General features: G+C 42.0%; 1 protein-coding gene and 1 long non-coding RNA gene across 4 annotated transcripts; both read right to left on the bottom strand.

Moving 5' to 3' along the window:
• Positions 1–1754: 1754 nt before the first annotated feature.
• LOC118229365 lies at positions 1755–9948 on the bottom strand. 2 transcript variants are annotated; one of them, XR_004765658.1, is made up of 8 exons: positions 9012–9948; positions 7350–7477; positions 6669–6719; positions 5963–6075; positions 4244–5181; positions 3866–3956; positions 3202–3645; positions 1755–2881 (listed from the first exon to the last, which is right to left on the bottom strand). It is a non-coding gene; the product is annotated as an uncharacterized LOC118229365 (long non-coding RNA). The 2 variants fall into 2 exon arrangements; XR_004765657.1 differs by having other exon boundaries at positions 6669–7477.
• A 555-nt stretch (positions 9949–10503) lies between these two features.
• Positions 10504–24306, bottom strand: LOC118230609 (fizzy-related protein homolog). Of its 2 annotated transcripts, none has more exons than XM_035423761.1 (14): positions 24104–24306; positions 21500–21631; positions 20552–20680; positions 20065–20128; positions 19548–19678; positions 18933–19015; positions 18441–18624; positions 17610–17675; positions 17329–17431; positions 16181–16365; positions 15368–15601; positions 13192–13296; positions 12589–12681; positions 10504–12215 (listed from the first exon to the last, which is right to left on the bottom strand). In XM_035423761.1, the coding sequence occupies exons 2-14, from the start codon at positions 21566–21568 to the stop codon at positions 12174–12176; spliced, it is 1488 nt and encodes a 495-aa protein (XP_035279652.1). In that variant the 5' UTR covers positions 21569–21631; positions 24104–24306; the 3' UTR covers positions 10504–12173. The 2 variants fall into 2 exon arrangements, with proteins under 2 accessions (XP_035279652.1, XP_035279653.1); XM_035423762.1 differs by having other exon boundaries at positions 19548–19675.
• Positions 24307–24895: the final 589 nt, after the last annotated feature.

Below are 24895 nucleotides of genomic sequence, written 5' to 3'. Positions count from 1 at the left end.
TATGTCTCTTGTAAGTTTCAGTATATTAGAATATATGGTTCTTGGGATTAAGATCAGGGACTCGTGTCCTCTGCAAAGGACAAACACTAATTGCTGTTTTTTAGGAGGCTAAATCACTTTCTTTTGGAGAATAAAAATTCAGATTACTAAAATGTTGATTGTGCCCTGTTCAGGTTCTCTGTCAAAACATTTAGAAGATAACATTTGTGTCAGAGCACTGATGTTGCATGTTGCAAATTCCTCAGATACTTTGTTGATACAAATACATGGAAGTTACTACGTGGTATGGGCCCTGCCCCACCTACAATACATGAAACAAACATTTTTCTAGGCAATCTCTTTTTCTTCTTATTCATTAATTTTATCTAAGTTTCCAAATTTTTGTATTCCTCTCATGTTTTTCAACTTGGACAAATGAAGGTTAAATAAATTCAATTCAACCCTTTTTATTGAAGGGGCACAAGACTTATTTCAAGTTATTTCAGCATTCAGGCTGCAGTGTCCTGTACAGAGATTCATTACTGGAAATGGCCTCATCAGACTCTTTGGTGGTTCGTCAAAACACTGGTCCCCTCCCCAATGGTTTAATATATTCCACATTCCATTGCATATTCTCATTCCTGGTTATTAAAGTTGATTTTAATTTAGAAGTGCGCTGTTGATAGTGCAGTATTTGTAGTCTCTTGGATAGTGTTCTTCTATTGCAGGAAATGGGCCTTTCTTACACCTGTAGGGCAGTACAGGGATCACTGCCAAATGTATAAAGATGTAAATCTAACATGTTTCTGGCATTTTCTTATTCCTGGAATTACAAGCATTCATTGTAACCCCAATATTGAAGTGTCCAATTCTTTTTCACCATTTCAGTGCATTATAAATACTGTACTTTAGCGATTGCATGAACTGCCAGAGATGTGAAAAATAATTTTTTTAAATGTATTTTTGTACTTATTGAAGCAGCATTGAATGGCATTGAAAAAAACATGTTTTTAAAAACGTGATAAAAAAAAAACTTAGTTGGGAAACTCAAGTTCTTATTTGGGCTTTCCACTGCTGTAGGCCATTGAATTTGCATTACTTCATTGAAACAAGATAATTGTTGCAATCAGCAACTATTCAACTCACCGGTAAGTGGAAAATGCTCCAAACTTTAAAAAATTTTACTTCCGATCCCTTTTTGTGATTGTGTATTACTCAGCTACATTTAAATATTATGCACTGTATATTTGGCAGATACATTGACATTATCGATGTCAGAACCTTCTCTGTCTACAGTAAAATGTCCAGTGTTATTTCAACTCCAACACAGTACATGAGTCTAATTGCGACCATATGCACTTCGTAAGAGTTGATTTAACACTGAACATTTCACTGTGTAGAGCTGAATCAATCAAGCATTTATGGGGCATTTTGGAGCAGTGCCTGAGACCCTTTTCAGCTTCCATTAACTAAGCTCGAGTCGATTGTCTTGTGGAAGTAGAAAAGTGATGCATTCCTCTGTCAGAATTCCAGATCACAGTAGCCTCTATTACATGACACATACCGGTTGAACTGACCCCTTATGGTGACTCAACACTATTCAGTGACAATGCTTGCTCCCCATTAAGTATTTTCATTTTTTCATGACCTGTACGCAGCACACTTTTACAATTTTATTCACAAACTTTCGAAGAACTTAGCTACTGTTTGAACAAAAAATATTTCTGAACATATTATATTGTCATAACTGTCATAGCTCAACTGCATACAAGGTATCCTTAGTGAAAATAGAGGCACTCTTTATTATAGTCTTTGTTTGATGGTATGGCACAGTGACTGCCTTAAATTTTTCAGTAATGTACTAACTCATCATCACACAAAAAGTTATTTAAACATATTTTCAGAATAGTGAATCAATGCAGAGTGGAAACACACCAGCTATTTCCATTGTTACAGTGGCTTACATATTACGGAAAAAAATTATCTAACATACAGTTTAGTACAAAACATATCATTCAAATTACTATAACACATGATCACTTTCAAAATGAACCTTATCCTCAAATAAAAATACAGAAAAAACGTCATGCCAATGGCAAGGATTACAATGAAAGACTGTAAAACAGAAATGGAAGCAGTATGTCGTATCTCCAGTAGGTAAATTCACAAACTTAATAGCTAAACAAAAGTAATTTTCCTCTGTAGAGCTATATGTGATATGAAGGTATGTATCTGTGTCTGTAAGTGTGTGCTGGTCATATGAAGTATGGACCTGTGTCTGTAAGTGTGTGCTGGTCATATGAAGGTATGTATCTGTGTCTGTAAATGTGTGCTAGGCAAATGAAGGTATGTATCTGTGTCTGTAAGTGTGTGCTGATCATATGAAGGTATGTATCTGTGTCTGTAAGTGTGTTCTGGTCACATGAAGGTATGTATCTGTGCCTGTAAGTGTGTGCTGGTCATGTAAAGGTATGTATCTGTGTCCGTTAGTGTGTGCTGTCATATGAAGGTATGTATGTGTGTCTGTAAGTGTGTTCTGGTCACATGAAGGTATGTATGTGAGTCTGTAAGTGTGTGCTGATCATATGAAGGTATGTATCTGTGTCTGTAAGTGTGTGCTGGTCATGTAAAGGTATGTATCTGTGTCTGTAAGTGTGCTGGTCATATGAAGGTATGTACCTGTGTCTGTAAGTGTGCTGGTCATATGAAGGTATGTATGTGTGTCTGTAAGTGTGTGCTGGTCATATGAAGGTATGTATATGTGTCTGTAAGTGTGTGCTGGTTGTCCTGTGTTCATTCCAGGGCCTTGGCTGCAGCCTCCATCTCTGCATGCAGCCACTTCTGCAGAGTCAGTCTGCACTATTGCTACTCTGGCAGAACAAACTGAGCAGTCAGCTTCCACCTGCAGAGAGAGGAAGGAGACAGCCAGAGAGAGACAGAGAGTGGGACACTGAAAGAGAATAAAACTGAGAAATCAGAAGCAGAGAGCATTTACAGAGCCAAAATATATCACTCTGCCCATGTGAGAATACAACATAACAATACAAGTACTAAGTACAACTATGAGTGCATGTGCACAACATGCATGCTGCATGTACAGTAAATCATGCAACACCTTCAGCTGAGTATCACACAGCCGTTGAGCACTAGTGTTAGAGCATATGCAACGAGTGCACGCTGTATAGCTCCCGGCTCGTGTCTGAGCCCAAGTGCGGCGCTCACCAGTGCGAGATGCCGATCTTAGTCTGAGCCCCGTACAGTAGACCCTGGGAAGTGCGCCGCCTCAGCTCTCTAACCCAGAGCAGCAAACACTGCAGCAGCTCTTCCTTCACCTCACGCATGTTCACTCTCAGAGGGCCAGTACAGTGGAACAGCACGGTGAGGACCGGAGTGGGAGCTTGACAAGACGTACAGCAGAGTAAAGAGGAAGGCAGTTATTATTATCTATGGGAAGTAGCTGTAAAAGAAAGTGGCAGTCGCTGTTGAGACTGAGTGCATAGTGAGGTACAGAGCAGTTGTACTCTTCTGGGCCAGGGCGGGTAACAGCGTCCTCTGGCCCTGCAGGTTGTCCTATGAGAGAGTGTACAGCTGCAGCCGCAGCAGCCTACGCAGGAAATGCAGCTCCAACTGCTGGGACGCTGCCTGCGCAGTCAGCTGCACTGGTGCCTGAGAGGAGCACAGGGTCAGAAATGAGAACAGGCACATCGGAGATGAGGTGGGGAAGAGCAACACAGTGTGTGTGTGTGTTTATGGGTGAGTGTCTGTATGTTCATTTATTTCTGCGTGCGAGAAGATGCTCATTTACCCTGTACATGGCGAACTCAGACACGTCTTGTGTGCGCGAGCATGTGTGTGTGTGTGTGTGTTTGTTTGTGTGCTCACTAACCCTGTACATGGGAAAGGCCAAGCTCTCACACAGGTTGTGGAAGGAGCGCAGGAGGTAGATGGACAGACATTCAGCAGGGACTCGCTGGACACTGAGGCAAACACACAGAAAGCAGGTCTCAGTCCGGCATGAGGTCACTAAGAACACATCTTCACAAACAAAAAAAAACAAGCAAAAAAAATAGTCAACTTCTTCCTCTTGACTGCTTGTTAAGGAACAGAAAAACAACCCACAGAGGGCTACGATTAAGAGAAACACACTAAGAAGGAACTATTAACAGGATACATTCACTCTCAATTTGCCCTTCCTATTTCCTGCGTCCCATTTGATAACTCTGCGATTGAGGGCAGCCAGTGACATGGAGCCCATCAGTCTGACCTCCTGGGACACGGTGTTGCGCAGTGCTGATGTCACTTCCACCGCCGCCCCGCACCAAGGCCCCAGTCTCCCCTCCGCAGACTGCCTCATCTGGCTTAGAGTCCAGTCGAGGATGTACAGGAGTCAGAGGGACAAAAAAAAGGAGGGGGCATAAACTTCTGAATGATTTTGCAAATTTAAGTGCACAAGGGCCCAGTCAATGGGTGGCAGTGTACGCATACTATCTGGCATTCACACCAGCCACTATCAGTGTAAGTTCGCCTGACTGACTGACAAAGCATGTTTGGGCAGAATATTGCAGAGAAATAAAAAACAAACTGAGACAAATTAACAGCTTCCATCACTGAAAATACATTAATTTAGCCAAATAAACCTCAAAAACGGAAACAAAACCGTGAGAGCACAACGCAATTCTATTAGGAGAAGCATGTCACATACAGTAACATATCCTCCTATTCTGAGCAGGCAATTCATTTCTGTCCCCTGTAGGCGACATGATTCTCTGGTCTTAATCTCAAGAACAATATACAGTATTCTCATAGGCTGAAACCTACACAAGAAGGGACATTCAATAAAAAATAAACAAGCAGAGTGTCAGACGTCCATGTGGCATCCATTTTATACGGCTCTGTGTGTGGGATATGTCGTTGTGAACATCGGAATGTTCGTATGTCGGAAGCTCACTCTTGGCATTCGCGATAATTAGCCTTAATTAGCCCACGGATTTGCTCCTGCTTGGTAGCTTGCAAAAAAACACAGAATAAAATTTTAAAATAAATTTGCGGCGTCGGGATACGGTTCACGGGCAGCTGGTGCACGCCGACTTCAGGCGCGGGATGGACCCGGGGGCGACGCTGTTCCTGCACACGCAGCGATGCTGCGCGCTGTCTGTCAGAGCAGCCTGGAGCACACACTGCAGCTACAGCTCAAACACTGCCCTGCGCAAACACAAACACGTTAATGAGCGAGAGAGAGAGAGAGAGAGAGAGAGAGAGAAAGAGAGAGAGAGAAAGAATGAGAGGCAGAGAGAGACCGAGAGAGAGACAGAGAAAAACAGAGAGAGAGATGACACTGTAGAGTAGACAGACATCTGTTTAAAACCGGGTGTGGTGACTTTGGTTTTTTTCAACAACAATTCAGACCAGGAAGACAGCTGTGGAGAGGCCTGAAACAAATAATCACATTTAACGGAATGAGTGATACAACTGTGCCTTTTAATGGAGCGTAATCTTATCCTATTCTAAAAGAGTATTCTCTCATGACTGAACATGAAAGCTTCCTGTCTCAATAAGCCTCAAGTGTCGTCTCAATTCACTGGCCACTCACATCCTCTCGATTGTACACTAAGCTTATAAAATCACAACAGGGACACAGGTTTGACAGGGTGTCAAACTCCAGGTCTGGAGAGCCACAGTGTTCACTGGTATTTGCGGTTGCCTTTCAGCCAGCGGCCAATGAAGGCCTGGAGAACAAGGTGCATGACTCTTCAGCCAATCAAAGACTGAATCACTGGAGCTGAAAAATAGCGAAAGCCAGCAGACACTGCAGCCCGGTGGCCTGAAGGGACACATTATAGAGCCTGAATGTCCTTGACTTCACCATAATCAACAAATGTCTGCTTATTTAACTGAATGGAAAGTTCCTCGGGGATGACATTGGCTGCAGTTGCCTTGTACCCCTTTCTCCCTTTCTCTGTGCCATGTCATGAAGTACATATACCTCACAAGGGGCAGTTCCAGATACACTTCCTTCCGGTTGGCCTTCAGCTGGTCCTGGTGCTGTCAAACCCAGGCCAGCTGCACCAGAGCCTGCTCCACCTCCTCCCAGCCCCTCTGCAGGGAGATTAAGGGCGGAAACGTGCTCACTCAAGCACGCAACCAAAGCAGGCTCCAGGACGCAGCTGCAACACGTGTGCGTTAGCCTTGTACACAAGTGAATGCAGGCCGGTCATGTGTTGGAGTACACACAGCTAACACAAACTTGCTCCAGCACACAGCTAACCACATTTACTTATCCACACAGTTAAAACACACTCCTTTAAGTGCAAAGATAAAACACACTATCTCTAGCACAGAGCAGAAACACATTTATACCAGTAGCTAAACCATACTAACTCCAACACTTTTTCTGGAGTGAGAGTGTCCATGCACACAAGTCAGTGTGGCTGGCCATGTGCTAGAGTGAGTGTATTTTTCACTAACACACACTCACTCAAATACACAGCTAACACAATCTCACTGCAGTGTACAGCTAACCACATTTACACAACTAAAACACACTCATTTGCATAAACTGATAAATATACTAACTCCAGCAGAGAGCAATAACACTCATTTGAGTACATACCTAAAGCATGCTAACTGTAGCAGAGCTAAAACACTCATTCTAATGCATAGCAAAACAAACTGTTTATATATACCAGTACCTGTAAAAGAGACTTGACTGAAGGAAGTTCCTCCTCTTCTTTCAAGATGTCCTACAGGTATTTATTCTCATAATGATATATGATTCATTGTACATTGAGAAAAACAGTAAACCAACACCAGGGAGTCAAAAAAATAGTGCTAATATCTTAAAATGAGTTATTCTGACACATTTCTCTGGATATACCAATGTAGACATAGATAAGTCCTTATCACAGAGCAGGATGGAAAGGCCCTTGCTGAATTAAAGAATGAACAGTTCTTCTGTTTTAACCTTTTATGGCTAGGGGAATAGCCAATGCAAGAGGGTGTGTAACAATGCATACATTTACATGTGCCATTTAAATTCTAGCAGCCTTCTTCTGTTCAGTTAGGTGTGAAGCAAAGCACCAAAAATTTGTCAGGTTCCATTAGTCAAACCTTTTTTCAGCGAAAATGGGACTTGTCACGCCAAGGACTTCAAAACCCATGTTCGTAGGCACTGCATAAGTTCTGCTTTGTTGCACATTCATAATGTGCATCAAATGTTATACAAATACAAATGTTATTATGATGGCATACTCTGTTAACTACCTGTGAGAAGTCTGGATACTCCCAATAAAGCAGAGGGAAATGGGCTTCCTGAAGTCAATAAAGGGACGCATGCTAAGTATACAGGACGAACCACAAAAGAGTGAATTTACCGGAGAGCAGCCACCTCTTGCTCCACATCCAGCATGGGAAACTTTTCCTGCAATGAGCTCTGCAGCCAGGAGGCCTGGTGCTGCAGCGCAGACACAATATGGCTAGGAGGGTGTGAGCCAATCAGCTCCTGAAGGGAGAGAGATAAAAAGGGTGGAGGGGCATTCATGAAAAGAGAGACAGCGTAGCACTACCTCCAACACATTACTAGTAGTGCATACCATTGTATTAGTTACAGTACAATGGCATTCTCTACCACTTAACATTATGCCAGGTTTTTTTTTAACGGTCATAAAAACAATTTATAATTACTTTTGCTGTTACTAAATACGCATATTCTACGGTGCAACAAGTCTCTAGGCAAACATCACAAATAAAAAATCCATTATCATTTAGAAGCCTGCTGAAATAAGGAATCATGATCCGATCCTCAGATAAGGGATTGGTGATCTCCTGCTCAGATAAGGGACTAGTAGTTTGTTTGTTTGGCTAGCTAGCTCGCAATAGCCCAATATAGTTTTTCTGACTGTTAGCAATGGAAAATGAAACAGTTCAGGTAGGCAGAAAGTTTTGACAGAGCTGCCCCCACAGCACCAGCAATGTGTGGTGTGGCAAGAGCTAGCACTAGTGTTGCTAGGACAGACACTATCATATAACGTAGTTGCATATGACACTACCATAAAATGTATATAATGGCTAATCATTTAGAACATGGGCGTAAGAATACAGTCCTGGGGGGGCCACAGGGTACGTTTCAGCACCAGTGATTAAGTCGTTAAAAAATCAAAATACTTTGTACTCAAGGCTTTAATTAGCTGCTGAACCACAGAAACCCTGAACATAAGCTACTTGCTGTATACCCTCAATCAGTTATCCTACTTGTACAGCACTGAGCCAGTGCTGAAACACAACTGGATAAGCTTGGGATAAAGAGAAAAACAAAAACTGGTAACTGACAGAATGTGTTCAAGATTATAATAAGTATTATTGTGTAGTATATCATCCAGTAATATTAGCAGACTCTGCTAAGAGTGTTATTATATAAGGATGGAGATTAGGGCAGTGGGTCAGAGTTTAAGCTGCTGCATTGTACTCAATGTTCGCCAGTGGTGCTCACAGCCGTCAGCTCACTCTGCTGCAGAGAGTGGATGAAAAGCTGCCTCTCCTCACACAGCTCTCTCACATCATGCTGAGAAGAGAAGGATGGAGGGACAGAGGAACACAGAAAAAAGGTAATGGAAAGATTCTTACCACTGGATCATTTACCCTCAGTTGAAGCAATGGGAATTTATTTTTTATTTTTTGTTTGCTTTACAAAAATAAATGTAAAGACTTACAACAATTTGTGCACTGAGGTGGCAGGTGTGTTTGTCCAGGGGTAGGGTACTATTTACTGTACTAGGACTAGTGGCGCAGGACCAAAGAGGCCCAGAGAGTTGCCTCCATCACTGGGCTCACTGCAGAACACCAACGGCACTTCTGCTTTCCAGCCAAAAAAGACTGAGGCATGTAGAAGTCTAAACACTCAAGCCCATGCAGGCAGAAGAGAGGTGTGGGTAAGGGGGAGAGAGCAGAACAGGGAGGGGCCCCAACCTGCTGAGCTGGTCCAGGGCCGGGCAGCGGCCAGCACTCCCATAACTGTGCAAGGACAGAGAAAGCCTCACCTCATCCTCACCCCTGATCCAGCTCTGCTTTCAGCTCCTCAATCTCCCTCTGTATCTCCTACTGCCTGGCTGACTCAGTCTGCCCCTGTGCACACTCAACCCGCAGAAAGAATAGAAGATACCACACCTAGCACCACAGCCACACAAACAGAACCACCTAGTACCACTCCCACAAAAACAGAACCACCTAGTACCACTCCCACACAAATACCATCTAGTACAAATACCAATAATCGGTTTAATTATGAGCTGACTTTTAAGGTATATTTATAGATCATTGTGCGATGGAATTAGACATAATTGCATGGAAATTCCAAAATTTGCAGTAATGGTTTGTGATCGCTTTGCAATGGAATGAATGGGACATGGTTATGTATTTGGCTATTCTATGAAAATACCCGAAATAAGAAATAATCCTTATGCAATTAAGTGGATTCCACTAAATCTTTAACCTACACTGCTTTCGCCTGTATGTGCAGACTGAACGAGGAAACAGAATTCTAAGAAACCTTTTATGTTGTTACACGGTAAAAGTAACACCAATGACAAAAAGAATGGGACAAGCATTCTTTGAGTGAATGTATAAAAATAATTTAAATACTTGAAAATGTAGATAAATATAGGGAGACAACGCATCGAGTTAACAGTGGATGTAAAGCCGGAACGATCGCAGTCATTGTCACGCAAAGACACCACCTAAGCCCTTTTTTGAGCAATGAAAGACCCTGCATACACATATGACCAAGTATCATGCGACTCGTTCTACTCTAGCTACTTTGGTATTTTCAATGCAAGGGAATACAGAAACTTAAGTTTCCATTTAAAATAGTGACAACGGCAGTTGAGTGGTGGTGAAAAACACTCTACTGCTGTTGTCACCGGTGTAAATATCTACAATTCGAGAGAAGCGGTGAGAGAAAACACCCAGCCTTGCGTTTTGAAGTAGCTTTTCACACTCGTTTAGTTTCCAACCCAGTTGATTGGTCCAACCCAGAGACTGTAAAAAAAGGGCCAACCTCCCGCCGGGCATCGTTTCCGGTGAAGAATCGCACAGCAAAATCTTCTGGGTATTGAAGTTTCCTTCTCTCGGTCCAGGTGTCGAGTCATTAACTTAGAAACCACTCCCCGTCTGCAGCCGCTCGGTCAACTTTAAGTACCCAATAGTTTTTCTTTAACATGTTGTTATTAATATGCTCACAAAAGGGGTGATACTACACGTTTACTTGTAGTGACTATATATATATGGGCATGGCGTTCGGAGTATAGGCGGATTTCCCCGTTTCAGAGCTCAAAGAATTATAAGCGATTGAGCACAAAAAAGCATCGACGAGATTGACAACCTACCAAGCTAATATGAGCTGCTGGGCTCGAAACACGAATATTCGGCATCATTACAACCCTTTCATCACCATATAAACGAAAACAGCGCAGGCGAAATGACGGTCAAAGGGAAGCAAACAAGGTAAAATAATATCCAAACACAAGTCAGCACTACCATGGGCCACAAATCAGAATTTATTCAATTTCTCCAGTAAATAAATTCTTTGATTTCGTTTTACATTCTTTAGGCTTTTCAAGTTGGCAGTTATGATCTCAGAAGATGGAAAATAAATGACTATAAAAACTTGGGACACAAACAGGTCATCCACATTCAGCCTGTATAAAGTTTAACTCACATCACTCATAATATCGTTCCACAAGTCAAATAAATACCATTCACTCTAGTGGTACAGAAAGTACATTCAAACCTTGATAAAGAAATAAACAAGCTACTCAAGAATATAAAACAGGCAATCAGAGTATTCTTATGTTTTTAAAGTGAGGAAAGTCAAACTTTCTCTTCCACACAACCTGCTTTGTCATTTGAAACAAGAGATTATAGAAGTGCCATGAGAAAGATGACCTGAACTGAACTAAAATAACTGACTATGTTTAACAAGGGGACTCAAATGGAAAAGATTTCCTTAAACTTTACAATGGGGGAAACGGACAGTTTTCATCCTTGATAATTACTCAGCCTTTCTTCAAAGTATCAACTGCTAGAAAGCTACATGGATTTCTTTGTTCTATACAGTTCAAGTCACATGAACAAGGTGGTAGAAATATTCTATTGTCCCACTGATAACCTCACCATAATTTTAAAAAACCTAAGGATTAAGTAGAATCATTTCCAACAGAATTTTTCAGTACTTCAAAAACGGAACGTTTCCCTTTAAACACTGGTAGGCAAGCTGTACTGTCACGTGTAACATGCTTGATGGAACTGACACCGACTGATCTGGAGGAAAGCATCACTGATTGGGGTTTTAAAAAAATATTCAAATTACCACATTAAACAATGTAATGTAGACATATACATCATACTCTCCGAGAAGCTTCAACCAAATTGGGTTTTCCTATGAATAAGTAAAACTTAGAAAGAAGGGCAGTACTGAAGAGCAGGTCACCTAAATGTATGACAAACAACCCCATCTCCATTATACTCATCGTGTTTTAAAAATGAATTGCTTTCTTACAGTTACTTAACTGCAAGGAAGCATGTAACTTAAAAAAAGGAAAATAACTTTTTTGATAGTCCCACAAAGTAATTTGGATCAAGTCCCTTGTAGCAATTGCCCGATACTAGAAATGACATTTTATAGTAGTACTGTAATTTAAAAACAAATATTGCTCTGCCATAAGATCCACCCCTGATTATCATTCTTCTTGAAATCAACCTAATAATCCAACTTAAAAATAATTTTATCATCAGGTAAATAAATTACAACTGCAGAAATAACTGAAACAGTGCCCATGTGTGTTCAAGTCCTACGGTTATGTCATTGGTTTAAATTTTAAGGCTGTTAACACAAACTGTGTGACTGTAGACAACTGGTACAAAAGAAAGCACGTACACATACACACACAAAAAAAAACAATTACAACAAAACTGTACAATGAGGCAGAAAAAAAAACATTAATGATGACAAAACCTTTAAATCTGTATTTGGCCGATCCCAAAAAATCAAGTCCCTTTGTAAACAAACAGAAGGAGGAAGAGTGTCTTCGCTTTCTGTGCTCCTCTTCGTCAGAAGGCAGTGTCGGGAGTAAGGATCTTGCAGGATGAGATGTGCGTTGAATGATGAAGCCACTGTTTCTTCTTCCCCGAATAGCACCTCAGCATTACCGTATTCTAGTAAACAGGTTCAGAACTGATACAGATTCCTGGGAAGGAGAGAGTAGCATGTTCACTCAGAAAGTCATTCATTTTAGCAAATGGATAGAAATGGGTACAAGCACTACACCAGTCTTCAAAAAGGTTTGTTAAAATGTCAGTTCATAATAAGACTTTAAATTAAACAAATTGTAGATTACAGCACTAGAGCAATACACATTCTAATTAGTTTACAATAAAATCACAAAAGTTTAAATGAATATCAAAACTCTGAATCGTGCGATACAACTCGTTTGTGGTCACGAGGATCATAAAAGCCGACCGTTTCTGGAACGACTGCCCTAACTCGCTGTACATGCATGTGCCGGTGCGCAGCTGTGTATGTATGTCAGCGTGCGCCTTCTACCGCAGAGCTAGCTGTACCTTAGTCGACCGCGTTTTGCTGAACACGTTCCAGAATCGCAGCGTCTCGTCCCCGGCTCCAGTGACGATGGCCTCCCCGTCTGGCGACATGGCCTACGAGGAAAACAGAAAAGAGTCGGTAGGACATTCCTTTCCCTACAACTGAAAACCCTTCACTGAAGCACATCAGAGCCCATATTCAGTAGAATATTCTGAGGTAGAAAATTCCTACCTCAGAATACGAAATGGGAAATAGTCACAGAGCCTCTCACATCTACTTGCAGCAGACAGTAATACCAACTACCATTTATTTTTAAATGTGATGTATGCTTGCAATGACATTTTCCTCCATTCATGCCAAATAAGGAAAAAAATGGCAACAGCGGTACGATTCGTAATATTGCACAATAACCGTTCCAGTGTGTGAACATTTTATAACCTAGGACCCCATTTCCTTATCTGATTAATTTTACGGCCGTGCGTGCAGTTAACACCTTTGACGCCTTTGAATGATCCATTGACAGACTGGCTTTAAAACACCCACAATGCAGTAAAAAGACTGTTTTGCCTCGACTCATAGTTGTGCTGGTAGCTGAAGAGTGGGCGGCAGAGCAAAGTACATACCAAGTACAGGACTCTGTAGGAGTGCCCCGTCAGTTTGGCCACTTGGGTTAGCGAGGGGTACTTCCACACTAGGATCTGGTTCTGGGAGTAGCCATGGGTACTGACCTGAAAAGAGGGGGGAGGATTTGGGGGACATATGTAGCTGTTAGATACCAACACATACGTATGCGTTTGCAGGGCTCGACTTTAAGGATTCTTTCCACTGGACCAACTACCAAATATAATCACTTTTTAAAGGAGACTATTTGCATTTAAAGTGAAAATCTGCCAATAATGGATGACCTTTGTCTCTCTGAGCGGTTCAATTGCAGATGCAAAATGCTGGAATCATTCTTTGCCTGGGGATTTTGAATTTTGAGGCAAGATGCTTGCAGTTTAACAATTATAGTATAATATAGTAAAAATATAGTCAGCTAATATCTGGTTAATTCATTTTCTTTGTTCACTAAGCTTTCTAGCAATACCTAGATAGCAACATTATCGTTTTAATGTTACTTCATTACACAGCGGTTTTATCTTGCGCATAAGTATGTCAAACCAATCCAGACATTACTCAGTACAAATATTAATAAATAATCAAATTGTAATATTCGTGCATGATAAGCAAGAATGATCAAGTTGTAGCAGTTTTCGGGATGATAAAAACCATCGTTCTCTTTAGCCGCGTTTCCACCAAAATTACCCGGAACTTTCAGTCCCAGGAACTACTTTACCAGGAACTAAAAGGTTCCTTCAGCCAATGGTTGTCTGCGTTTCCACCGGGGTCTAAAGTACCGCGAAGATTAGGCAAATTAGCCCACTGACGTTGTCGTCGGTCCTTCTGTCATATGATTTCTTCTGTAACACCATACTACCACCGAAGTAGCCTACATTATTTTCTAATAACCGGGACAGCCCGGAGGGGTTTATTCCACTTATATACAACGGGTTACCAACAATGACTATATATGGTTACTTTTGTATTTATTGATTTTCATATATCCTCTCAAACACATTCATTAAAAGCAGAAAACATGCACACGTTGTAAACAATTTGCTGTTTTATTACTTTCTCGTCCTCAATTCCATATAGGCTAATCGCAAAATGACAAGAATAGAACGAAAACTCGGACTTGCGTGAAAATGTAAATTAGTAGTGGTACAGTCACCGTTTGCTTTTCTTCGAAGTTACTACTAGCCGAGCAGCGAAGTGTGCCCTCCAGATGCGAACCATGCACCATAAATGAGTCCATAGTCTTCCTGGTCTTTTCGTGGAATTGAAAAATGGCAGTAAAATTACGGCAGTCTGAAAAAGCTAAAGGGAAGATTACTAGAATTAACCTGTTATTTTACCCGGATAAAAAGTGCGGAAGGTGATTTCCAGTTTGCTTGTACTGTCTCACCAATGTTAATTATGCAGAACTACCGCATACCTCACATAACTGTATCAAACGTTTTGAGTCAATTACAACGGGCTAACAAAGAAAATCCGGAAGAAAATATTCAGCAACCGAATTAATCCGTTTGAATGTTTTGGTAGCCTACGTAATATGCTGTCCCAGAACGAATGCTTAGCATTTTATAAAACGAATACTAAAGCAAGAAAAGAACAGAAGAGCACACGTTATAATTCCAAGACGTTGACAGGCTATAACCAAAAGTAGGCTACTGCGCCGCATAACATACAAGTTTGATTTGAAGTTATTATGAAAATAAATTGGTTTGCCGCTGCATATTTTCAAACATGGCGGGTAATGGCGGAAAATAAATACAACACAAATGCTACGAGTACTCGACCAATCAGAAATGTTCAGCGCTGCAAGCTCCACCCAAAAGGTTCCTGTACTTTCGGAAAGTACTACCCCCCGAGCAGGAACGTTTTGGGGGGTAAAACAAAGCCCCCAGAACTAAATTTAGACCCTAGTTCCTGCGGTGGAAACGCACTGAGTTCCTCAAAAGGTTCCTAGTTCCGGGGTATAGTTCCTGCGGTGGAAACGCGGCTTTTGACTTGAAAAAGACTTGTTTAGGGTACTGGCCAGATTGGACAAGCGAGAGATCAATCAATTGGCCCCAACCAATCTCACTGCGGCCCCAAGCCAGCGGGCACTCCTTACTGCCGAGCCCCGTGTTGTCTAAAAATCAAAGGAATGGGATGGGATGTTTTCAGAAGGGAGTTCATTGGCGTGCGCTTCCGTACCAGCTCGTTGGTGTGCTTGGACCAGGCCAGGTTGCAGACCTGGGAGCCGGTGTCGGTGCACTGCAGCGGCTGGCCCGTCAGCGTGTTCCAGAAGCGGATGCAGCGGTCGGCCGTGCCCCCGCCGGACGCCAGCAGGCCGTGCTGGTGGGGCGACCAGGCGATGGCCTTGACGGCGGCCAGGTGCTCGGTGTACTGCTGCACGGGCAGCACGCTGGAGTGGTTCCACACCAGGAGCTGCGAGGGGAAGGGAAGAGAAGAGCGCGCTTTAGTCACACAATGTTCCAACTGAAGGCGCGGGATGAACATCCTCAGATCTACTGCCTTAGAAACTTAGTGTGATGCGAGATGGGCCACTCAGCCTTGTGAGAGGGGCCACATAGCAGTGTGAAGGAAAGGGGCCGATGTGGAAGGGGCCAAGCGGTAATGTGGAAGGGGCCCCACAGCAAAGTGCATGAAAGGGGCCCCAGAGTGTTGTGGAAGAGGCCAAACAATAACGTGAAAAAGTCCCCACAGTGATGTGGAAGGGGCCAAACGGTAATGTGAAAAGGGCCCCACAGCGATGTGGAAGGGGCCAAACGGTAATGTGAAAGGGGCCCCACAGGGATGTGGAAGGGGCCAAACGGTAATGTGAAAGGGGCCCCACGACGGTATAGAAGGGGCCAAATGGTAATGTGAAAGGGGCCCCACAGTGATGTGAGTGAAGGGGGCCCCACAGCAAAGTGCATGAAAGGGGCCAAACAGTAATGCGAAAGGGGAGCCCACAGCAAAGTGCATGAATGGGCCCGCACAGTGATGCTGAATGGGCAGCGGTACCTTGTTGTCGTTGCCCCCGGAAGCCAGCAGCTGGTGGTCGGTGCTCCACTTGAGGCCGCACACCTCCTGCCGGTGCCCCTGGAGCCGGCGCTCGGACTGCAGGGGCGGCGTGCGGATGTCCCGCTGCAGGATCATGCGATCCCGGCTCCCAGACGACAGCTGGTCCGCATTCCACGCCAGCGCACCTGTGCAGGGGGGGGGAGCCCGTGTTCAGGACCTAACACTAAACACTTCGTTTCATTCCATTCCATGACAAAAAACGAGAGGGGAACAGATCGTCCGCTCCAAAATACCCATTACCGCGTAAAATATGTGCTGGACAAAGTCGACAATACCTTTGTATTTTTTGTTGTTGTATTTTATTTTTAGATGATCTTTTCAACACAATTACATTCAATGACGTACTGTAAGTAGCATTAAATGGTACTAAATACCCATAATGCCTTGTTTGTTATTTTGTGATTGCAGTTAATAATGGCAGAAACGGTTTCCGTTCTACAAAAAAGTGGAGTACTGCCAATTTGCTGCATAAAACAGGCTAAAACTGCACACAGCAATAGCTAAGCACAAGCCAAACAAGCTAATGTAATCTGAAGCAAACAGAATCAACATTCTGCTTGAGGACATAGCTATGAATCAGTCCATAAATAATTTGTTAGCCATGGAGGGTGAGAGAAACTGTTTCAGTGTTTTTCCAAATAGCCTCCTTACCAGATATTCCATATTTTGCCATCAGCTTTACATAAAATATAAATCATAATAAGCGCATTACACTGCAGAAAAATTGTTGAGCGTTACATCTCACGCAGAATGAATTTGTACTATTTTAACTAACTAAAATAAAGCGTTAATTTTGAAACCCACTAGTTATGCGCGTCGTCATTTATTTAAAATGTAGCTGCAATTTCGCTGTAGTTAATTTACAGACAGCATCCTAAGATTGCTCAACTCTGACATTCAGCACTCCTGCATCAAACTATGAGTGAAAACAACAAACTCTGTATTTTAGCTTTATTAGTAAATGATACATGACAACTAAATGTGTCTCTATGTGCCACCATTAATATTTAATATTTTGGAGGAGTGATAGTGCTACTGATCTGACAGACAGGCAGATGGGCGCAGGCATACCACACTGAGTAACTCACCCACTCTGGCCGTGTGTCCCTCCAGCGTGGAAAGCTTCTTACCAGCAGCCGCATCCCAGATCTGCACAAAGCCCTTGTGTGTACCCACGGCCACCAGATTACCCTGAAACATCGACACGGTCAAGCAGCTGCACATGTAAACACACAGACGCACACCACACAGACAGACAGACAGACAGACAGACAGACAGACACACACACAAGACACAGATACAGACACAGACAGACACACAGGCACACAAACACAAACACACACACAGACAGGTAAAGGCGAGACCCACCCTTTCTGACCAGCCCACTGATGTGACCGAGTCGCCTTCCACCGACAGATCGCACAGCCGTGTCACCTGTAAAGAAATGCATCAGCCATGCTCATCTTTCCCATCGGTAATGGCACAACAATCTTCTGAGAACCACTGGATGTTGCATAAAGAAAGTTTTTTCAGAAAATCTACATTCAGTTAGCACACAAACCCAAATACACACAGACCATTTGGTTTCGTCTCCAATAGACAATAAAGCCTTGTCAAAACTATCACCAGATTACTTTCCCTTCTTCCAAGTTAAAGAAATGGAAAAGAGGCAGCACTTCCAAAGAAAACAGTGCAGTAGTTTCATATCCTAATAGAAAAGGATCTGTTGGTTCAAACTTGGTACCAAACTAGATGCACATAAATAACCGTTTATATCTGGAAATGTTTGAAATAAAGCTAGCTTAACCAAGGTACTCTTGATGTCCTGGCGGTTTTCAATAAGGATTTTTCAGATCAGAAGCAAACATGGCATTCAAGGTTTTTTTCTTGATATGAAATATGAGCTCTGAGGAAGTAACTGAGCTGAAACACATCCGCATGAATATCAAAGCTGGTTTAAAATCATTTTTAACAAGAGTGAAGCAAGGGCACTGTCAGTTGAAACCACTTTGCTTTTTTCTTGGCCTGGCACCCACATCTAACCCACAGCTTTTTTGCACAACAAACCGGAACTGATCATAACCGATTCCAAAACAGAAATGAATCTTCTCTCAACTTGGCATCATTTCTACCCAAAAATGATCTGGTTAAAGTAACACGCTCACCAATGCACCAACACACACACACACACACACACACCTGGCTGGTGCAGGCACTCCACAGGTAGACGCAGGTCCCCAGGCCCACACTCAGCACGTTCAGAGAGGACCAGTCCACCAGGTTCAGGTAGAAGTCATCCTGCAGCTCAGGGGCGTCCAGCACTTTGAAGGGAATCTTGGATATCTTACGCGTTGGTTTCCGGGGTGACCGCAACAGCTTTTGACTGCAAGGCGAGAGCAGTGACTCAAAGGCGGGCCCTTCAAACGGACTGACAGCCAGAACAGAGCAATGCAGAGTAATGCCTTCAAACCGACTCCCAATTTCAACACCATGGATTTCAAAAGAAGCAGATTTTCTCTACTTGAATCTTTAGAATTCCTGCATCACCAGCATGCTGAAAATATTCTGAAAGAGTGTATCTGACCAGTATTAACAATGATACACATTAAAACACATTTTATTCTTGTTAAGTCTACAGTCCTTATTAGAAAGAAACATAAAAATGACAAACAAAAAAAACCCGCCACGTACCTCTTGCTGCTGACGGGGGACAAGGAGTAAGGAGAGACGCTGTTACCGTCATCTGGCGTGGACCGCTTGGCGCTGAGGGAGTACTGTGCAACAGAAGAGCAGCGGTCAAACACGAGCCAACGCTGAACTCGGACAATAAAACAAATCAACTCAAATACTCGAGTAATAAAAATAAACTCATATACCCTGACAGTAATAATAAATCCAAATACTCAAAAGAGTAATAAAGATAAACTCACGCTCAAGACAGCATTAATAAACTCTCCCATATACCCAGAATAATAAAAATGAACTTCTTGTATACTCTCATAGGTATTTAATAGACACTCTTATCCAAGACTCACATTTCTATGCCTTTTTTTTTTTTTTTAATCAAACATATTCAATTTATGCATCATTTATTTTTTACACATATTCAGCTTATACAGCTGGCTGCATACTAAACCAATTCAGATTAAGTACCTTGCTCAAGGATATAATGGCCGTGCTCCACATGGGAATCGAACATACAATTGCAAACCCTCACCATTATACCGCACTGATGCGTAAGATGTTATTACCAAGACAAACAGCTACGCTCCAGACGGTCGTAAGAAACAGAATGAAAGCACCCACACTAAAGAGGCTCCTCCGCTCGGGGGTTGAGGGCTGCAGTCGACGGTCCTCTGTCTGCGGGTCCTGAACCTTCTCAATGCCGGCGCCCAGAAGCTCGTTCTTCAGCAAGGCGGAATACGCCAGCCCATCTGCTGGGAGGAGAACAGCACAACGCATATCCTCACGTCTGCATGTGAAAACTCATTGGGGCAAAGTCTGGGGCCAGTTGGTCTAAGGCTATATATAATGGAACGATGTTACAGATTTAAATGGAGTGGACATTTCCCAATGGGTAGCAAAGCTGCCTTGTGTATAACTGGGTTGAAAATAGGTTTAAATGCTTTAGTTTGTAGTTTGTTAGAAAATGACAAAATCCATGGAAAACAGTCCCAGACCAAGGGGTTTCCAGATACTTTTGATCATATAGTGTACATAAAAAAAATAATTAAAACTCCAGAAAGAGACCCAGCCCTTTTAAGCTTTGGACTGGAGTATTTGTCACTGATACAGCAAGGCATACTCAGGTGCACAAAGTTACCTTTGTTAGTGTCAGATGTAGCATCTTTCGTCTTTCTGTTTTGACTGGGTGACTTCTCATTCTCCTAAAAACAAGCAATTCAGAAGGTTGGGAGATTTTTTAGGCGTGCACAATGATTAATCTATTACAGCACTGAAGGCAAAAAGTAAAGAACACAGAGTTCATTGTTCAAATTCCCCAAAAGTCAAAGAACCATGAAAATTTTACACCATGAAAAATTTTGCAGACCATAAAAAAAGAAATTCAAAATTGACCTCACTATCCCTGAAACTGTCAATTTTGAGCACCATGTTTCTGAGCTATGATCAGTTTCTAAAAACACAATTAACAACACCTGGGCAATAAAGTTTTCTCCAAGATAAATAATAAAAAGTACGACTTAAAGTACCTCAGTCAGAATTGAGTCAATACTCAAAAACTTTCAAGAGTTAAATGTGCCAAGCATATTTGCTATGCAGAAGGATGACGATTAGGGGCGTTCTCTCACATTGATCCGGTGGAAGTTGATGCTCCAGTTGGCCCCAGCACGAGACGGGATGAACCGGTCGCCATGCTTGCTTGGGGAAGACAAGGGGGAGCTGGTGGGAGTCAAAGCTCTCATTACCTCCGTTACTTTCTGCAGGGGTTGGGGAAAAGACAGTACCAGGGAAAAACAGTAGAAACATAATGAGCAAGCTGTTTTCACCCAGTTACCTTCTCTGACAGACAGCGGCACAAATGAACATCCAAGTTTATTCTTTTTCCAATGACAAAACAGCCTTTTTATGTAGACAAGGGAAAATCCTATTCCATTAAACAGTGAGGATGCCTTATTTGACAAGTTTTCTTCCTCCATTATAGCCCAAAGCAAAAGTGTCAGTTTCATTTTGGGGTGAACTCTCACATTTGCCTTCGGACCTTGAGATCATTTGACTTGACAGTGTTAAACTCTCCAAGGTGTCTCATTCCAGATTCTAGGCTCTCAACAAGAAGGTCAAACCCAAAAAGAACCGAAGTCAACTACAGCCAGTGCAACATCTTAACTTGTCTAAACATTTCTCTTAAATGCATGCGATCAGCAGCAAAAATTAGCCATTTAGAGGCTTTATGTGCTCAATGAATCATTTCATATTAGAGAGCCTTGGATTTTTAAGATGCCACAGAGGGCTGACGCTGACAAAATAAAATTTGTACACTCAAGATAATTAATAGAACTGTGAAAGCTTTGTTTTGTGCTAACTATCTTTAGAAATTGACTATTCTAAATCAACAGTGTTAATTGAGTTGGTGCATGGTGGTTACCCAGTACAATAAAATATAACACATAACAACATTAACGAACACAAAGGATACTGGGAATTTTACGAAGAGCCTGAATAGCAAACAGGATTGAGAAAGCAAAATGGAGCCGAAAACGTTTGTGAGCGCTGGCATGGTGTCTGTGTGAGAGACTCACGATAGGGCTGGCATTCTCATTCTGGATGTTGATCTGCCTAAGCAGCCGGCGTTCATAGTCCTGGTCCATGGTTTTGTTTGGTAAGGGAGGAAAAGGCTGCAGAACAGACAAGGGTCCACGTAGGCTCACCGTCTGCACGCATATGGAAAAGATAAGATAAAGAAATAAGAACAATTAAATTATCTACACACCACAAGTACTTTTTCTAATGCTACATTCCAGACTTGTAAGCCTTTCTGGTTGCAACCCTGAAGCAACCCTATCGTTGAGACATGCTTGAAGTTCCATGCATCATGTTTAAAGCTTGGTAATGTGAAATACAATTTATATAGATACGTTTAGAAGGAAAAACCAGCATTCAACCATTAGAGCAAAAAATAATCTGTCTGTTATTCCGGTACTAAAGTGTCTCAAATATGTTCAAGAATAACATGTTTTGGTGAATTCCTTAGCAATTCACAAAACTCACCTCACTTAAGAAAATTAATGTTTCTTCTACTTCTGTTTCTTGTGGCCAAACCAAATACAGATTTTCATAAATTACATGTTTTACCTTTGTAAAATTCTGTAAAGCTTGGAAAACAGGTGTACCAGTTTGGAATTGCAATAAATTCCCTGAAGCAATAAGGCAACATCACATACTTAATAGACAATGATTATGCAGAGTGAACGATCTGAAATGGCTACAAACACCCTCTTTCAATATAAAGGTGGGATAATTATCATAACACCAAATTGATTGACTGACAGAGGAAGAGCACCCACATATGAATAGATGATTGCCTTGAAACTGTAACTGACAAATAGCCAAGAGTTTGCACATAGCATAGGCCTGTACTTTTTGCATAAAAACTAGGAGCTCTTCACACCTACATCACCAAAAGTAATTAGACTCTACACCGTAGGAGCACTATCTTTTGAAGCAGGTTATTACATGAATCATGCTCTGTGTGTCTCCATCATCTGCAGATACTAAATACACGTTTTGGGGAACATGTTCTTTGAATAGGCAACACGCCAAAGTAAACTGATTCAAGGAACCAACCAGAATTACACACGACATATTCTAACACATATTTTGAATCTGTACACATGCCAAATCTACAACACATTTTCTTTATGATAACATAACGAGAACTACAAATTCCCAAATGACCCTTGCCTACACTGCAGCCAACAGGACAGCCACCATCTACTTGCAGGACATGATTCGATCCTATGTGCCTGCTCGACCACTCTGCTCTGCAGCAGCAGGGCGCCTTGTACCCCCTCCCACCCGACCAAAGCGATCACAGAACTTCTCCACCCTAGCTCCCCAGTGGCGGAACGAACTCCCCATCCCTCTTCGAACCTCCCCCTCACTATCCATCTTCCGCCGTGGCCTGAAGACTCATCTCTTCAGACTATACCTGGACTAACTATCACCACGCTGTATATTTCACTCTAAATCCCCACCCCCCCCCCCCCCCCCCCCCCTTTTCATGACACTTGTTACACGTTGCCCCATCCCAGCACTTTTTGGTAATTTGTATTTGTCCTAATACTGCAGCTTATTCTTCTGCCTAGTTGGCTTTGCAGAGGTTAGGCCTGAATAGTGTTCACTGTGTGAACTAAACTGTGTTCTTGGCTAGAAATAGCTGTACAAAATAAGTATTGTACTTTATCGAACCTGTGTTGTAATGTAATGTAATAAAATAATTCTGTCTCCTTGCAGAACACAGTTGTCTGTAGAGACCAAGCGTACCTCCCTTTTTCAGCATTAAGGTCAGTAAATGAAACTGCATGTTGGTCAAAAGTCAAACTAAATTTGTATGAAGACAATCTGCTATTCGTGGCTTCAATTGTTCCAAAACCGATCTACAACAGCTACATGCGAATGTGAAATCTAACATAGCCAAAGAAATACTACAAACAAATCAAATAATACAAACAATTCAAAGGGAATTATTGTTATAGATAAAATCAACCTCCAATTTCATGATACATAAGCAGGCATAAATCTTACTTGTATCTTCAAATTCAACGTAATATTTCGTAAGAACATCTCTCACTAGACTAATTCTAATAAAATTCAGTCACGGAGTGCCACCTTCCCAATAAATGTTGCCTTGGCTTTGGACACGACAGTCGTGATAGGTGTGTGTTCATGAGTGTCCTGTGTTCAGTCACCTAGCTTACTTACATAATTCGGCTGTTTAGTCGCTATCTATGAATGAGCAAGGAAGATTAAACAAAGTGATCCGATATGCCATAATTCAAATCTGCCAGACAGAGTTAGCACCTATTTCATTAGGCTACTACTACTATTTAGATAGCTAGAGTACGCTAGGCTAGCTACCCAGCTAGAATAGCCTAACTTTGCTCGTTTGATGCAACTTGATTCACACGATGAAAGGAAAATATTTTATCCTGCCACGGTGTGCAAACAGATATGAATAACCGCGGAATATACTGTAAGGCAATGCCATACTACATGCCAATTTCTAACTAGCGTGTAAATGCAAGCTTAGCTAGCTAAGAAACATATTTGCCAATTCAGATGAGGCTGGTGTCCCTAGACAGTGTAGCTAAACAGCTAATTTGGATAGCAAGTTAGCTTCTTACCTCCTCGACAGGGGCGAGTTGATCACGAAAGTAACCGGCTTTATTTCAGACACATAATTTGCGTGTAATGTTAGCTATTGCGATTTTGCTTTTATAATATTTTTGACTACGTTGCAACGAAAGATTTAGCAAAAATTCCAGGTTTTTCCTTTCGACTCCTCCAATATGGTGGACCCCAAGAATGTTATCTCCAGAGTCGCACGGTACCCTGGGAACGAACGTGCTGACGTCACAGAATTTGAACGAAAACACAAAAGGCTGCGTTCCGTTGTCAAGGGAACCGGCTGTAAAACCACAAAAAATACTTTCACCTTTGCAAGCAGTTACGAAAATGTTGTGATTTCGTTTTTTGCAAGGGCTTGGAGGAAGATGGCACAGCCCGAGGGAAAAAAATAAAACATTTTTTTACTACCGATAGATTGCTTTATAATGGAATAATAAAAGATGGAAACAATGGAATAATTATTAGGCTATCAAAAATAATAATTTGTTAAATCAATGGTAGTAGTAAACATAGAAAGACAAATGTAATCTGAACTTAATATAAATGGGGAAAATATTCCACTAAACTAAATAGTTACTAGCTAGTCTAGCGTGAGTGCACCTATGCCAACATGTCCATGCCACATATGGGTTTACAGGTGGCTGTACCACGAAGCAGAATCCGAGTCTTGTGTGGCAAGCCGTTTATTTGAGGTTGATATAAGAAAGAGTGGTCCCAATCAGCAATCCACAGTTGTAACCGTCGCAGGAATCAAAACAGCCGTTGGGAAAGTAGTTGGAATTGGAAAC

The sequence above is a fragment of the Anguilla anguilla genome, chromosome 6 (assembly GCF_013347855.1).
Source record: "Anguilla anguilla isolate fAngAng1 chromosome 6, fAngAng1.pri, whole genome shotgun sequence".
Lineage (NCBI taxonomy): Eukaryota > Metazoa > Chordata > Actinopteri > Anguilliformes > Anguillidae > Anguilla > Anguilla anguilla.
The sequence above is the reverse complement of the archived record's forward strand: the minus strand, read 5'-3'. Positions and strand labels throughout refer to the sequence as shown.